The sequence below is a fragment of the Staurois parvus genome, unplaced genomic scaffold (genome assembly GCF_062004578.1).
Source record: "Staurois parvus isolate SC_StPar_1 unplaced genomic scaffold, SC_StPar_1.0 ptg000388l, whole genome shotgun sequence".
NCBI classification, from domain to species: domain Eukaryota; kingdom Metazoa; phylum Chordata; class Amphibia; order Anura; family Ranidae; genus Staurois; species Staurois parvus.
The window spans coordinates 3,955,152-3,972,844 of record NW_028318184.1 but is presented as its reverse complement, the minus strand read 5'-3'; the positions used below and the strand labels follow the sequence as shown (position 1 = coordinate 3,972,844).

General features: G+C 45.7%; 1 protein-coding gene across 4 annotated transcripts in view; it reads right to left on the bottom strand.

Moving 5' to 3' along the window:
* Positions 1 to 17,693, bottom strand: part of LOC149455815 (squalene synthase-like) — a 58,848-nt gene that overhangs the window by 9,455 nt on the left and 31,700 nt on the right. For all 4 annotated transcript variants that reach the window (XM_089685917.1, XM_089685915.1, XM_089685914.1 and 1 more), the window contains 4 exons: positions 6,955 to 7,138; positions 6,097 to 6,225; positions 2,095 to 2,286; positions 1,378 to 1,554 (listed from right to left, as the gene is read on the bottom strand). In XM_089685917.1, coding sequence (XP_089542043.1) covers positions 1,378 to 1,554; positions 2,095 to 2,286; positions 6,097 to 6,225; positions 6,955 to 7,138 — 682 coding nt within the window. The remainder of the gene's footprint in view (positions 1 to 1,377; positions 1,555 to 2,094; positions 2,287 to 6,096; positions 6,226 to 6,954; positions 7,139 to 17,693) is intronic.

Genomic DNA, 17,693 nt, shown 5'->3' with positions numbered 1-17,693 from the left:
TAACATAACAAAATGTGGCAAAAGTGAAGCGCTGTGTATACTTTCTAGATGCACTGTATATGTGTATATGAAGAAGTCACGTGACCAACATGACGCAACGCGTAGGCACGCGGTGACGCACTTCCGGTTTGGACGCCATCTTTGTACACCCATGCAACTATACCCAGAACATGAGGTTTTTCCTATCTATGCCTTATACAAGATGTAGGAAAATGTGAGTTTACATTTTGTTAGATTTGTTTGCAATACTTCTTGATAATAAACGGTATTATACTATGGGAGCTTCTGCTTGTATTTTAGAACGAGCATATTGGCTACATCTCACGATACCACAGGGAGAGGAGGTCTGCCACCATTTAAACCTGCCTGGGAGAGGGAGACCACCAAGGAGAGAGTGACGCGGTTCTGGAGGAGTCTCTTATATGAAGGATCCAGAATTAGTGATCCTAAAAGTGTTTTGACCCTGTCTGGGTCGAGGCAAGGAGGTGAGCACGCATTTCAGTCATCTGTGGATACCCTCCTGTCACCTTACACATTTATCACCCATCTTCACGGGTGTTTACTTCTATTGAATGTATGGTGGTTCACACCAATTTGGACATTTATGTATTTAGACTTTTTTTATGCAATTTTAGTGACATGCGTTGTTTTTAGTGATTATCGATTGTTCACGGCATGTGATTTAATATATGCACTTTATGCGTGTGGTTATATACGTGTTGGTCTTTGAATAATGCTTGGTAATTCATTTGAATTGTTTGTCTGTTGTAGGGGAGCATTTTTTTAATGCATGACACTTCATGCACTTTTCATTATTTGTTTCTTTGGAGCACAGTTGATATTGTAGTCCCATTTGGACTAGTTGGATGGTTCACTATCACATATAGATCCTATTAGGATCAATTGGGCACATTAGTCCTGATATGGACGTTTCTGGATTTTTCACCACTATAGATATATCATTATTTATGTGCACACACACATTTGTATGAATAATTTTGATCACCTTTTGTGTATGTTTCTTGGTTATTCTTTTCACTTCTTTTGATCTTCTATAGATCATACTCACATTGCAGGAAGCACTTGAGAGGTTTATAGTATATGTTATATATTATATATTATCTATTTTGATATTTATGCGGTTTAGATCTTCCACATATATGCAATATTGCACATATTTTTAGTAGCACCACATCATTTTTTTTTCTCTGTATATGTGGCCTCTCAGCTTTATGGCCCACCTCCTGAGAGGCCACATATATTCAAACCGCCGGGGCGAAAAGGTTAATATAAAACAATACAATAGAATCTTAACCACCACTAAAAAATAATTGCTTGTTACCTTTACATCAGCCTTTCAATGTCTAATTGGCTCACCTGTGGGATTGCGCAGAAGTTGAACACACTTTGATTTTGCAGTCGGGACAGGTACAGCAAAACATCTGGCACATGTTGCAGGGCATTGGTGATGAGCTCATTCAGACACTGCACAGCTGGCACAATGTTTTCTGGCTTAGCGAGGTCCGACAGCTTCTTCCCATATTTATTCCACACCTGGTATAGGCAGAGCGACAGATAAGAAATACTGATCGCCAATTGACCTTCTTCCTGCTGTGCTGACAATGCGCTGATTGCCCGCTCCCAGCACAAAGTCCAAACTGTCAAAGACAGCTCCTGATCCCCACTAATGATCAGTGTCCGGTGATGCCCCTGGGCATTCACAACTTTTTAAAAGGACACTGGAGCGGGCAGGAAGGGGATAAAATGTCTTACCTATCTGTCTACATTGTACACCAAGATGAGATCAGCACAGTGTACAATTTTAATATCTGCAGAGATGAATGAACATGTCACCATCTCGGCCTGGCCAATCAAAATGTCTAAAGATCAAGAACCCAGAAGTAGACAGCAAGCGAAGGAGCTTCAGGACACCACAGTGCTGGAGTGGAGGGGAGTATAGTTCTGCTTGAAGCAGTCACATTAAATGACCCCCCCCCCCCCCAACAATAATATCTATCTATCTATCTATCTATCTATATATATACACACACATACATACATATCTCAGATAGTAGAGAACCTGGCTGTACTTGCCTCTTTCGGCCAGAACTCTCTGCCCTCCAACTGATCCTCCAGGTAATCACGGATGATGTTGGTCTTCTGCAGAAACAGACCCATGGAGTTGGAGAGCCTCGTGTCTTCTCCTACAATGGGGTCCTCCAGCTCTGATGCAGAGAAGAGACGGGACAGACCAATCCCCACCAAACCGGCTACATAATGACAGTACTGTGAGGGAGGAAGAAAAAAAACAAAGCAATTTAAAATCTGCAACAGTTAGTGAAGTAAAACATAACTTTGGCTCTGCAAATCAAATACCAGGAAATGATTTACATAGCTGCCTAGTGTAAAATATTTTTTTTGGCATATTCAGGAACTCCAGCCTTCCCTTCAGTCTTGCACAGTTGTACACGACTGTGAAATCTCTCACATTTCACTGCACACTGTGAGCATCTCACATTGTGACTTTCTGCAGTTTCTAATGTACAAAGAGCCTGCCTCATTTCCTGGCTGGAGAACATTCAGCATTATCTAAACTTCCCCCCACCAACCTTGCTGTCCCTGGCCCACACCTTTCATTTTTTCACTCATAGATGCTCAGCATCGCTTATGGGCATTACAGTGGTCTGTGAAGTGCAGTTTCATCAAGGTTAAAATACACTTTACTGACCAAAAATGGTGAATTTAAAAGGAGAAGTAGTACAGCCAAAGCTCTGTTACTGACATTCACCGTTCTCTGCCCACAGTGGCAGTGAGAACTCAGTGATCATGTGACCACGGAGTTCTCACCCTTAGAACCAGCGGGGGACAGATGCAGCATTGGACCGTAAGTATCATTTGGGAAAAAAAAAACACTTGTTTTAAAAAGAGTAGATATGGGACTATGAGAAAAGAGGACGTTTGGAAACAATCTTGATAACGTGTGAGCCAACAGTTGACTTCCCCTACCTCCTTAGCACTCTGCATAAAACACAACATAAAATATTATCCATAAAAAAGAAAAAAAAAAAAAAAAACTTTGAGCAGAATTCACTTTTTTTAGGTTGCTACAATATTCCAACAATCAAAATGTATTTAAAGAATTACTTTCTAATAAAATGTTATTACTGAGAGGTTGCAGCAACCCGAGACAATGCTTTTTTCTGCTGCAAATTTGCATCAGTCTTCTATATTTGTTGGTAACCTGGTACATTAAAAACATCTCACCAAAGTAAGTGGAAAGATCGACTTTTGACAACGGTCACCAGGACACATGTCCTCACTGAACAGAGGATTCTAGGACTGGTGAAGCCTAGTACCTGCCAGGGTTTCAGCTATAGGACCCTCCATGTGTACTCCTCACAGAGACCATGATGCTGCATTGACAATTGTATGGATCTGTCTAGTGCTTTCATGGAAGTTCAGGTGATGTCAATGCCAGCTTTACCATTCACATTACCATTAAGGTCATAGCAGCAACCCCCCAAACATAGTAATTTCCAAGACTGTAAAGGGACTTGTAACTGTCCTGATCTGGATACTTGTTCCATGACAAATGACTGTTAAAGTATTAAATTCAGAGGATAAGCATTAAAGTCAGACAACTAGCACTTTCAGAAAGTGGTCAGCAATGGCAACCAGTCCATCACAGCGGGGCTGATCACAAAATATGCATCAGGCTGATCTTATAGTGATGGAGAAGATGGGATGTAGTGTAGGCTGATGTCATATAGTGATGGAGAAGATGAGGTGTAGTGTAGGCTGATCTCATATAGTGATAGAGAAGATGGGATGTAGTGTAGGTTGATGTCATATAGTGATAGAGAAGATGAGGTGTGGTGTAGGCTGATCTCATATAGTGATGGAGAAGATGAGGTGTAGTGTAGGCTGATCTCATATAGTGATAGAGAAGATGGGATGTAGTGTAGGTCGATGTCATATAGTGATAGAGAAGATGAGGTGTGGTGTAGGCTGATCTCATATAGTGATGGAGAAGATGAGGTGTAGTGTAGGCTGATCTCATATAGTGATAGAGAAGATGGGATGTAGTGTAGGTTGATGTCATATAGTGATAGAGAAGATGAGGTGTGGTGTAGGCTGATCTCATATAGTGATGGAGAAGATGAGGTGTAGTGTAGGCTGATCTCATATAGTGATGGAGAAGATGGGATGTAGTGTAGGTTGATGTCATATAGTGATAGAGAAGATGAGGTGTAGTGTAGGCTGATCTCATATAGTGATGGAGAAGATGAGGTGTAGTGTAGGCTGATCTCATATAGTGATGGAGAAGATGGGATGTAGTGTAGGTTGATGTCATATAGTGATGGAGAAGATGAGGTGTGGTGTAGGCTGATCTCATATAGTGATAGAGAAGATGAGGTGTGGTGTAGGCTGATCTCATATAGTGATGGAGAAGATGAGGTGTGGTGTAGGCTGATCTCATATAGTGATAGAGAAGATGGGATGTAGTGGAGGTCGATGTCATATAGTGATGGAGAGGATGAGGTGTGGTGTAGGCTGATCTCATATAGTGATGCAGAAGAAGGGGTATAGTGTGGGCTGATCTCATATAGTGATAGAGAAGAAGGGGTATAGTGTAGGCTGATCTCATATAGTGATGCAGAAGAAGGGGTATAGTGTGGGCTGATCTCATATAGTGATAGAGAAGAAGGGGTATAGTGTGGGCTGATCTCATATAGTGATAGAGAAGAAGGGGTATAGTGTGGGCTGATCTCATATAGTGATAGAGAAGAAGGGGTATAGTGTGGGCTGATCTCATATAGTGATAGAGAAGAAAGGGTATAGTGTGGGCTGATCTCATATAGTGATAAAGAAGATGGGGTCTAGTGTGGGCTGATGTCATATAGTGATGGAGTGTAGTGTAGGCTGATCTCATATATAGTGATAGAGAACATGGGGTATAGTGTAGTCTGATGTCATATAGTGAGAGAGAAAACAGGGTGTAGTGTAGGCTGATGTCATATAGTGATAGAGAAGATGGGGCGTAGTGTAGGCTGATGTCATATAGTGATAGAGAAGATGAGGTGTAGTGTAGGCTGATCTCATATAGTGATAGAGAAGATGGGATGTAGTGTAGGCTGATCTCATATAGTGATAGAGAAGATGGGATGTAGTGTAGGCTGATGTCATATAGTGATAGAGAAGATGGGGCGTAGTGTAGGCTGGTGTCATATAGTGATAGAGAAGATGAGGTGTGGTGTAGGCTGATCTCATATAGTGATGGAGAAGATGGGATGTAGTGTAGGTTGATGTCATATAGTGATGGAGAAGATGGGATGTAGTGTAGGCTGATCTCATATAGTGATGGAGAAGATGGGATGTAGTGTAGGCTGATCTCATATAGTGATGGAGAAGATGGGATGTAGTGTAGGCTGATCTCATATAGTGATGGAGAAGATGAGGTGTAGTGTAGGCTGATCTCATATAGTGATAGAGAAGATGGGATGTAGTGTAGGCTGATCTCATATAGTGATAGAGAAGATGGGATGTAGTGTAGGCTGATGTCATATAGTGATAGAGAAGATGGGGTGTAGTGTAGGCTGGTGTCATATAGTGATAGAGAAGATGGGGTGTAGTGTAGGCTGATGTCATATAGTGATGGAGAAGATGGGGCGTAGTGTAGGCTGATCTCATAGTGATGGAGAAGATGGGGTGTAGTGTAGGCTGATGTTATATAGTGATGGAGAAGATGGGGTGTAGTGTAGGCTGGTGTCATATAGTGATAGAGAAGATGTGGTGTAGTGTAGGCTGATCTCATAGTGATGGAGAAGATGGGGTGTAGTGTAGGCTGATGTCATATAGTGACGGAGAAGATGGGGCGTAGTGTAGGCTGATCTCATAGTGATGGAGAAGATGGGGTGTAGTGTAGGCTGATGTCATATAGTGATGGAGAAGATGGGGTGTAGTGTAGGCTGATGTCATAGTGATGGAGAAGATGGGGTGTAATGTAGGTAGATCTCATATAATGATAGAGAAGATAGGCTGTAGTATAGAGGAGGTAAACAGATGCTGTTTATTACCAGAGATGTCATATCTCACCTTGTCCCATTCCAGTAAAGACTCCACATGCTTCTCCAGAAACTCCGCCATTCCCACCCCCATCTTGTGACAGATGTCGGCGATCACCTCCTGGTAGACCACAGCTAAGTTCCTGAACTCCAGTGAGATCTGACAGAAGAAAATGCAGCAGCTTAGAGCCACCAGAAATCACAAACATTTCATTTACTAGAGTCATAGGGAAAGCAGGAGGGGACACCTGCGGCTTTACAGCAGTATTATAGCAAAAGGTGATGGAGGGAGTTACAGTCCAGGGTTAAAGTGCATGTCAGCACATCTTTAAAATACATGAACATTTCCCCACTTTTTATCTTTTCAAAAATGCTGCTTGCCCACACATTGTGTTTAGCAAAAGGTCTCTTGGGAGAAGTAGTTCAGGGGACATGCCTACGTCAATAGAAACTGAACTCCCAGCAGTTGCCTCTGCAGGAACAAGCCTGATGATGCCACAGGGAGGTAAAAGAAAAAAAATTATCCTGGGACATGCTCTAGAATGGAAGAGGAGATGAGGGTGTAAATGTGGGTAATGCCCAGACCAGGGACGGACTGACCATTTGGAAACTCGGGCACTGCCCGAGGGCCTGGGGTCAGTAGGGGGCCCCATGAGATGCCCCTGGTATCTTTTTCATAGGCTTTTTTTGAGTTTGGGTAAGGACATAGGGGCCCCATGATCCCCTATTGCCCGGGGGCCCCATGAGTTGTCAGTCCACCCCTGGCCCAGACATACCATCCACTGATCTGTATCATTAGAATGTAAGAACACTACAATGGTGGCAGTGTGGTAGAAACACATATCTACAGTACAAGACTTCAGCAATTGAATACAAAACAATGACTCACTGTTGGGAAGTCCTCAAGAACCTGGCGATCCTTCTCTTTGCTGTCTGTGAACCTCCAGTCAGCCTTGTAGAGGAAGGTGTGGAAGTTGTGCAGCATGGGGATCTTGGTCTCTAGGCTTATGGTCATGTCGTCCTCCACAGTGTCCAGAGCTCGCAGAACCAGATAGAAGATACAGACTGCATGCCTGAGGGGAACAAAGAGCAGGTGGTCAATGTGTGCAACCAATCCAGATCATCACTAGAACCATCGATGCAGGGTCCATGTCGGTATGCTTGTGTCAATAGCTTTAGTTTGAGGCTTCTGAGACCATTCAAAATCCACTCACTGGTGCAACTGATCTGCAGTTGACCTCCTCCAGACCTATTTTAAGTACGTATTTCATTCCCATAGACTTACGGGGCATACACTGGAATCCTTGTCCATCCCTGGGCAGGATGTGCTGTGAGGGCCTGTGTTGAGGAAAAGCATCAAACACAGTCCCTAATAGAAGTTCTCACACCACAGCCTACTCAGGGATGGACCAGAATTATATGCACTGGCATCTTTGTAAGCCCCCAAACGTGTACCAGGGCTAGCCATAGAAGATCCCAGCCATGACAGGTGGATGGCCTGAGCTGTACACAAAAAGGAGTTGGCATCCTTTAGAAAAAAATAAATAACTAAAGAAATTTACCCAGTTATTATATTATTATTACTACTACATCGAGTTTAGTAATTAGTAATAGTTCCTCTTTTTAAACAACTCTGTTCCTAAAATAAAACTGTACAATAAATGGTTACTTAGAAAGACATGGAATACTCCCTTCTCCTGCTGCCTGTGCCACCCAGCTCTTGATCTCTGTATTAGTGAATAGAAAACTGCTGGCTGAAGATTCTGTAAAATCTGACACTTCCAGGAGTGTCAGTATTTTAGTTCCCTGCTGCACTCAGTGGTTTGATCCACCAGCTCCTTCATCACTACTGTGTCCTACAGAGAAGGAATCCGACTGCGCAGCTGGGGACTAGTTAGTTGACACTCCCAGAACTTGGATTCTGTAGGTTCTTCAGCTGTTGGTTTATCTTCAATGCTGCAGAGATTTTTTTAAATATTTTAAATATTATACAGAAGTAGGTGGCTCAAACTATGGAAGCTGAGCTGTTACGACATGGAGCTGAAGAGCAAAAAAGCTTACAGAGACAGCCCTTCCACCTCTTTCCTATCAAAGTTGGAGCCATCAGGCGTATAGTAGAACTGTAGACAAACATTTTTATTTCCATTTTGGATACAGTAAGGGAGAGTTATAACCCCGTCAATTTTCATTTTTTGTCATGTTCCCATTAGATTTCCCCTCTATTCCTGTTCTGTTGACAACCCAAAAATTTGGGGATTTTCTTTCACTCTCACTGATAATGGTAGAACAAATAGAGAGGGTGAATCTTCCTAACCAGGACACAAACAGCCATAAAAACCTGACACGGGTTCTAATTTCTCTCCATGCTATCCAAAACTGAAGAAAAACAAAAACGTCTCCTTTAGTTATACTATAATCAATTATGCACAGGGTGCAGGCAATGCAATTAGCAGGCTTGACAAGCTTTATAAAACTTACTTTTAATTGTAAAATAAAGATTTTTTTATCATCCAAAAAAATGATCTAAACTGTCAACATAAAAAAAAAAAAAAAAATATTTTCCTCTCTAGGCTATATTCACTTCTTTGTGGTTTCTTTGCATGTAAACATGCCCATTCTTGTGAATTGGTTCCCCACAGTACTAAAAACACACCAAAAAAGTACATGTACCTTTTTACTGAAAGATAGTGCACCACAACGCAGTGCACCAAAATGCATGTGCATTGGCAGGGGAAGTTGGGGTTTGGAACAAATGGCATTGCAGCACCACAATGTGCAAAACGATGTCCTGCCTGTTTTTAAACACCCTGTAGAATACTGTAAAGGGATCCTGCTCCCCACCAGTTGCGCACTGGGTCTCCTGCAGCCGCCATGACATGCTAGTCTCTGGCCAGTCTGGTCTGCCCCTTTTGCTGACGTTCTCAAACCTGTAGTTACTACGGGACCATTGGCCACATCATTAGGATGGGAGGTGACCGCGGGCAGACGTGTCCATCCACATTTTAGAGAGCCGGACGGACGGCTGTCACAAGATTGTGAAATCAGTGCTGGTGAGGAGTGGAGGGAGACAGTATCATGAATGTCAGTAAGTAGATTTAAAAAGCTACACTGGCTTGTTACCAGCCAAGAACTTCTCCACTGCAGAAAATCCGCAGGAGAGTGCCCAGGCTCACATTCTTCCTGTGCTCTACTTGTACATTCAGGAATAATATCCACTATACAGTGGAGCAAAAAGTATTTAGTCAGCCACCAATTGTGCAAGTTCTCCCACCTAAAAAGATGAGAGAGGCCTGTAATTGGCATCATAGGTAGACCTCAACTATAAGAGACAAAATGAGAAAAAAAATCCAGACAATCACATTGGCTGATTTGGAAAGAATTTATTTGCAAATTATGGTGGAAAATAAGTATTTGGTCACCTACAAACAAGCAAGATTTCTGGCTCTCACAGACCTGTACCTTCTTCTTTAAGAGGCTCCTCTGTCCTGCACTCATTACCTGTATCAATGGCACCTGTTTGAACTTGTTATCAGTATAAAAGAAACCTGTCCACAACCTCAAACAGTCACACTCCAAACTCCACTATGGTGAAGACCAAAGAGCTGTCGAAGGACACCAGAAACACAATTGTAGACCTGCACCAGGCTGGGAAGACTGAATCTGTAATAGGCAAGCAGCTTGGTGTGAACAAATCAACTGTGGGAGCAATAATTAGAAAATGGAAGATATACAAGACCACTGATAATCTCCCTCGAAATGGGGCTCCACGCAAGATCTTACCCCGTGGCATCAAAATGATCACAAGAACGGTGAGCAAAAATCCCAGGACCACACGGGGGGACCTAGTGAATGACCTGCAGAGAGCTGGGACCAACTTAACAAAGGCTACCATCAGTAACACACTACGCCACCAGGGACTCAGATCCTGCAGTGCCAGACGTGTCCCCCTGCTTAAGCCAGTACATGTCCGGGCCCGTCTGAAGTTTGCTAGAGAGCATTTGGATGATCGCAGAAGAGGATTGGGAGAATGTCATATGGTCAGATGAAACCAAAATAGAACTGTTTGGTAGAAACACAACTCGTCGTGTTTGGAGGAGAGAGAATGCTGAGTTGCATCCAAAGAACACCATACCTACTGTGAAGCATGGGGTGGCAACATCATGCTTTAGGGCTGTTTCTTCGCAAAGGGACCAGGACAGAATGAATGGGGCCATGTATCGTGAGATTTTGAGTGCAAACCTCCTTCCATCAGCAAGGGCATTGAAGATGAACCATGGCTGGGTCTTCCAACATGACAATGATCCCAAACATACCGCCCAGGCAACGAAGGAGTGGCTTCGTAAGAAGCATTTCAAGGTCCTGGAGTGGCCTAGCCAGTCTCCAGATCTCAACCCCATAGAAAACCTTTGGAGGGAGTTGAAAGTCCGTGTTGCCCAGCGACAGCCCCAAAACATCACTGCTCTAGAGGAGATCTGCATGGAGGATGGGCCAACATATCAGCAACAGTGTGTGCCAACCTTGTGAAGATTTACAGGAAACGTTTGACCTCTGTCATTGCCAACAAAGGATATATAACAAAGTATTGAGATGGACTTTTGATATTGACCAAATACTTATTATCCACCATAATTTGTAAATAAATTCTTTCCAAATCAGCCAATGTGATTGTGTGGATTTGTTTTCTCATTTTGTCTCTCATAGTTGAGGTCTACCTATGATGCCAATTACAGGCCTCTCTCATCTTTGTAAGTGGGAGAACTTGCACAATTGGTGGCTGACTAAATACTTTTTTGCCCCACTGTATGTGTGGAAAGCATTTTTAAATTTTTTTTTGTTAAGAGTGCCATACGATACAGGGCTGAATCTGATCTGGGGGAGCAGGGAAAAAAAAAAGCCAGGAGGCATAATATCAACACTGTGTGTAGGTCACTGAGTGTCACACAGTGTCATGACCTGGGAAACACTATTACATATTACATTGTCCTTAGGTTAGGGTGATTAAACAAAACCCGTGCCCCCTTATATCAGATGTCCTAACGGAGACCCTTTACATCATGACTACTCATCAGAGTTCCCTCTGACACCAGGTTTCCCCATCAGGGTGCCCACATACATCAGGGTTCCATCAGAAAGCCCCCTTACATCAGGTGTCCCCAGACTGCCCCTTACATCAGGATCTCCATCAACATGCCTCCTTACATCAGTTGTCACCATCAGAGTGCTCCCTTACATCAGGTTTCCATCAGAGAGCCCCCTTATATCAGTCTCCCCATCAGAGTGCCCCCTTACATCAGTCTCCCCATCAGAGTGCCCCCTTACATCAGTCTCCTCATCAGAGTGCCCCCTTACATCAGTCTCCCCATCAGAGTGCCCCCTTACATCAGTCTCCCCATCAGAGTGCCCCCTTACATCAGGTTCCCATAAGAGAGCCCCCTTACATCAGTCTCCCCATCAGAGTGCCCCCTTACATCAGTCTCCCAACAGAGAACCCCCTTACATTATTTTGCCATCAGGGAGCCCCCTTACATCAGTCTCCCCATCAGAGTGCCCCCTTACATCAGGTTCCTACATCAGGTTCCCAAAAGAGAGCCCCCTTATATCAGTCTCCCCATGAGAGTGCCCCCTTACATCAGGTTCCCAACAGAGAACCCCCTTACATTAGGTTTCCATCAGAAAGGCCCCTTAAATCAGTCTCCCCATCAGAGTGCCCCCTTACATCAGGTTCCCATAAGAGAGCCCCCTTATATCAGTCTCCCCATCAGAGTGCCCCCTTACATCAGGTTCCCAACAGAGAACCCCCTTACATTAGGTTTCCATCAGGAAGACCCCTTACATCAGGTGTCCCCATCAGACTGCCCCTTACATTCTTACATCAGGATCCCCATCAAAGTGCCTCTTTACATCAGGTGTCCCCATCAAAGTTCCCTCTCACATCAGGTATCCCCAATTAGAGTGCCCCCTTACATGGACTGTCCCCATAAGAGTGCCCCCTTACATCAACTGTCTGCATGAGACTAGCTCATGGGCCAGTGGCAAGTAAAATCTGGGGGGGGGGGCACAGCCCATCCCAGCACCCCCCTAGATCCGGCCCTGATACAATATCTACCATCATTTTAGACATATAACATACATCATGTTATAATCAGGTTACCTGGTAATTTGGGAATATAATACATGTGATAAAAGGGGGTTGCTTGGGATGTATAGATGAAAAATATTTGGATTTATACAACCCAGTTTTAAAAATTGTAGTTTAAAAAAATAACTCCAGGGAAAAAAAAACCCCAAAACCCTGCATGGGTTAACTGCTCATTTTTGTCTAGAGGTTTGGATAGCAGAGATATACTTACCTTATCCGCTGATCCTCCGAGTGCAAAACCTGTCCTCACCGCACACTAGCAGTCTTGTACATGGATTGTTCCTGACATCATCACACCCATAGACCAGTTCTGGATGGGAGGATTGACAGGAACAGACCACTGCTGGATGTGGGGGAGTGCTGTCTTTAGGAGGATCGAAGGATTGGGTGAGTATAGCCTTTGCGGGCTTCCCTGGACAAAATGAGCAGTTGCCTCACTACATGGGAAAACAATCCTTGAGTTCTGATTGAGGGTTTCAAGTTTTGATGATGGAGATACAGCCAGTTGCCTAAAGTGGTTGTTAACCTCAGACATGAAATCTGAACAAAGCATATCCCTCTATAGTGTGTATTTGTCTATCCTTGTCAAGAAGTGTCATGTTTCTCTGCTGCCTCATTCCTGTACAATCTGCAGAGTCACTTCTGACAAGTTTTCCTGACTCCAATAGGTAAAAAGGTGACAGGGAGGGAGCTCCAACACACAGCCTGTGATTGACAGCTTCAGGTCTGTTTCTGTGTGAAGGGGGGGTTGTCTCTTCTCTCCAATTACCTGTTATGAGTATTTGTTTCACCTCTGTGTATCACCTGAGGCCAGTCACTGCACTGGGTATAGGAGGGGGCTTACAAGCACTTTAGTTGAGTGTTAATTAACATATATTGGTGACTGGTGAATGGTAACATATGGGTGGATTTGAAGAGCAAGTATGGATTAGAACCGCCTCTCCTAAAAAAAAAAAAAAAAAAAAAAAAAAAAAAAAAAAAGGGAAAAGAAAAAAAGTCCAACATTTTACAGCTGTCACTAGAGCAGCGGTTCTCAACCTGGGGGTCGCGACCCCTTTGGGGGTCGAACGACGCTTCCACAGGGGTCGCCTAAGACCATCGGAAAACACATATTTCCGATGGTCTTAGGAACCGAGACACCGCTCCTCGCCGCCGCCACCGCCGTCTCCAGGTGTGGGCGGGATGACATGCCGCCCCTGTCATCTGGACACACCTCGAGATCAATCCTCGCCTGTGATTGGCCGCCGGCACTGTAGCTCAGGAGAGGCACACAGGCGGCCAATCACCGGCAAGGAGGTGGAGCTTGGAGAGGAGGAGCCGAGCGGCACCGCGAAGATCGAGCGAGTGAAGAGGAGGAGAGCGGCCGGAGAAGGAAGACATCTGACAGGTAAGTGTCGGTACCATGGGAGAGGGAGGGAGCGAGCGAGCCCAGGCTCGAGCAGGGGTCTGCAAGGTAAGTATCATTGGTGTCAGTGGGAATAGTGCCCCATCATTGGTGTCACTAATACCAATGATGGGGCACTATTCCTCCCACTGACACCAACGATGGGACACTATTCCTCCCACTGACACCAACGATGGGGCACTATTCCTCCCCCAAATGACACCAACGATGGGGCACTATTCCTCCCCCACTGACACCAACGATGGGGCACTATTCCTCCCCCACTGACACCAAGGATGGGGCACTATTCCTCCCCCCACTGACACCAAGGATGGGGCACTATTCCTCCCCCCACTGACACCAAGGATGGGGCACTATTCCTCCCCCCACTGACACCAAGGATGGGGCACTATTCCTCCCCCCACTGACACCAAGGATGGGGCACTATTCCTCCCCCCACTGACACCAAGGATGGGGCACTATTCCTCCCCCCACTGACACCAAGGATGGGGCACTATTCCTCCCCCCACTGACACCAAGGATGGGGCACTATTCCTCCCCCCACTGACACCAAGGATGGGGCACTATTCCTCCCCCCACTGACACCAAGGATGGGGCACTATTCCTCCCCCCACTGACACCAAGGATGGGGCACTATTCCTCCCCCCACTGACACCAAGGATGGGGCACTATTCCTCCCCCCACTGACACCAAGGATGGGGCACTATTCCTCCCCCCACTGACACCAAGGATGGGGCACTATTCCTCCCCCCACTGACACCAAGGATGGGGCACTATTCCTCCCCCCACTGACACCAAGGATGGGGCACTATTCCTCCCCCCACTGACACCAAGGATGGGGCACTATTCCTCCCCCCACTGACACCAAGGATGGGGCACTATTCCTCCCCCCACTGACACCAAGGATGGGGCACTATTCCCCCCACTGACACCTATGATGGGGCACTATTCCTCTCCCCACTGACACCTATGATGGGGCACTATTCCTCTCCCCACTGACACCAATGATGGGGCACTATTCCTCCCCCCACTGACACCAATGATGGGGCACTATTCCTCCCCCCACTGACACCAATGATGGGGCACTATTCCTCCCCCCACTGACACCAATGATGGGGCACTATTCCTCCTCCCACTGACACCAATGATGGGGCACTATTCCTCCCACTGACAGCAATGATGGGGCACTATTCCTCCCACTGATACCGATGATGAGGCACTATTCCTCCCACTGACACCGATGATGGGGCACTATTCCTCCCACTGATACCGATGATGAGGCACTATTCCTCCCACTGACACCGATGATGGGGCACTATTGCTCCCACTGATACCGATGACGGGGCACTATTCCTCCCACTGATACCGATGACGGGGCACTATTCCTCCCACTGACACCGATGACGGGGCACTATTCCTCCCACTGACACCGATGACGGGGCACTATTCCTCCCACTGATACCGATGACGAGGCACTATTCCTCTCACTGACACCGATGATGGGGCACTATTCCTCCCACTGACACCTATGATGGGGCACTATTCCTCCCATTGATACCGATGATGGGACACTATTCCTCCCACTGATACCAATGATGAGGCACTATTCCTCCCACTGACACCGATGACGGGGCACTATTCCTCCCACTGACACCGATGACGGGGCACTATTCCTCCCACTGACACCGATGACGGGGCACTATTCCTCCCACTGACACCGATGACGGGGCACTATTCCTCCCACTGACACCGATGACGGGGCACTATTCCTCCCACTGACACCAATGACGGGGCACTATTCCTCCCACTGACACCAATGACGGGGCACTATTCCTCCCACTGACACCAATGACGGGGCACTATTCCTCCCACTGACACCAATGACGGGGCACTATTCCTCCCACTGACACCAATGACGGGGCACTATTCCTCCCACTGACACCAATGACGGGGCACTATTCCTCCCACTGACACCAATGACGGGGCACTATTCCTCCCACTGACACCAATGACGGGGCACTATTCCTCCCACTGACACCAATGACGGGGCACTATTCCTCCCACTGACACCAATGATGGGGCACTATTCCTCCCACTGACACCGATGACGGGGCACTATTCCTCCCACTGACACCGATGACGGGGCACTATTCTTCCCACTGATACCAATGACGAGGCACTATTCCTCTCACTGACACCGATGATGGGGCACTATTCCTCCCACTGACACCTATGATGGGGCACTATTCCTCCCACTGATACCGATGATGGGACACTATTCCTCCCACTGATACCGATGATGAGGCACTATTCCTCCCACTGACACCGATGACGGGGCACTATTCCTCCCACTGACACCAATGACGGGGCACTATTCCTCCCACTGACACCAATGACGGGGCACTATTCCTCCCACTGACACCAATGACGGGGCACTATTCCTCCCACTGACACCAATGACGGGGCACTATTCCTCCCACTGACACCAATGACGGGGCACTATTCCTCCCACTGACACCAATGAAGGGGGCACTATTCCTCCCACTGACACCAATGACGGGGCACTATTCTTCCCACTGATACCAATGATGGGGCACTATTCCTCCCAATGACACCAATGATGGGGCACTATTCCTCCTACTGCAAAATTACAGTTATGAAGTAGCAACGAAAATAATTTTATGGTTGGGGGTCACCACAACATGAGGAACTGTATTAAGGGGTCGCGGCGCTAGAAAGGTTGAGAACCACTGCACTAGAGCAAGAGGTAAAGGGAAATCTTCCCAGGGGAAACACAGATGGCAAAAAATAAACATACAGGAGTGTAATCACTTCACTATTCTAACAAAACGAAAAATGGCCATATATACACTGTACAAATATATACAACGTGCAATTATGTGAATGGGGGACTCTGATGTAAAGGGAGAGGGGCTCTGATGTGATGGGAAGCTTCTGATATGAAGTCATTTCTTCAGTGTGTTAAAATGTATTTATTCATATATAAAAGTTTTTTTTGGCCTGCACATGTTTGTAAAATATACAATGTGGTGAAGACTAGAGACAGGCTACAAGAGAACAGTCAAAGACTCCAGACAGGCTACAAGAGAACGGTCAGAGACAACCTACAAAAGATGGTCAGAGACTCCAGACATACAGTATTACAGGAGACGGTCAGAGACTCCAGACAGGCTACAAGAGACGGCCACAGACTAAAGACAGGCTACAAGAGATGGCCAAAGACTAGAGACAACCTACAAGAGATGGCCAAAGACTAAAGACAGGCTACAAGAGATGGCCAAAGACTAGAGACAACCTACAAGAGATGGCCAAAGACTAGAGACAACCTACAAGAGATGGCCAAAGACTAGAGACAACCTACAAGAGATGGCCAAAGACTAGAGACAACCTACAAGAGATGGTCAAAGACTAGAGACAACCTACAAGAGATGGTCAAAGACTAGAGACAACCTACAAGAGATGGTCAAAGACTAGAGACAACCTATAAGAGATGGCCAAAGACTAGAGACAACCTACAAGAGATGGCCAAAGACTAGAGACAACCTACAAGAGATGGCCAAAGACTAGAGACAACCTACAAGAGATGGTCAAAGACTAGGGACAACCTACAAGAGATGGTCAGAGACTCCAGACATACAGTATTACAAGAGATGGTCAGAGACTCCAGGGTGCCAGCAAGTGATGGTCATGTAACTAGCTGTCTGTGTTGAGATTTGGGATCTCTTTATTCGTCTGGTTTGGATGCAAGTAGCAGCCATTCCTCCAGTAGAGGACAGAATGTGGTGAGCGGGCACAGTGTGGAGAGGTTACGTGTAGACGGTCACACAGCGTACGTGCAATGTACCCCATCCCAACACATCATCTTTCTGCTGCATTAAGTACATTAAGCTTTATTTGGCGTTAACAATATTTTCCTAGATTGCTGGAGGAAAGCCAAAAATAACATGGCAGTGACGAGATGACATCTTGGTGGAGAAGGAAAGGAAATAAAAAGCAGTTTGTTCAGGGTTTCCAAAATCATGGGAACACACTGGAAGCAATATTCATCCATTACTGCTGAAAG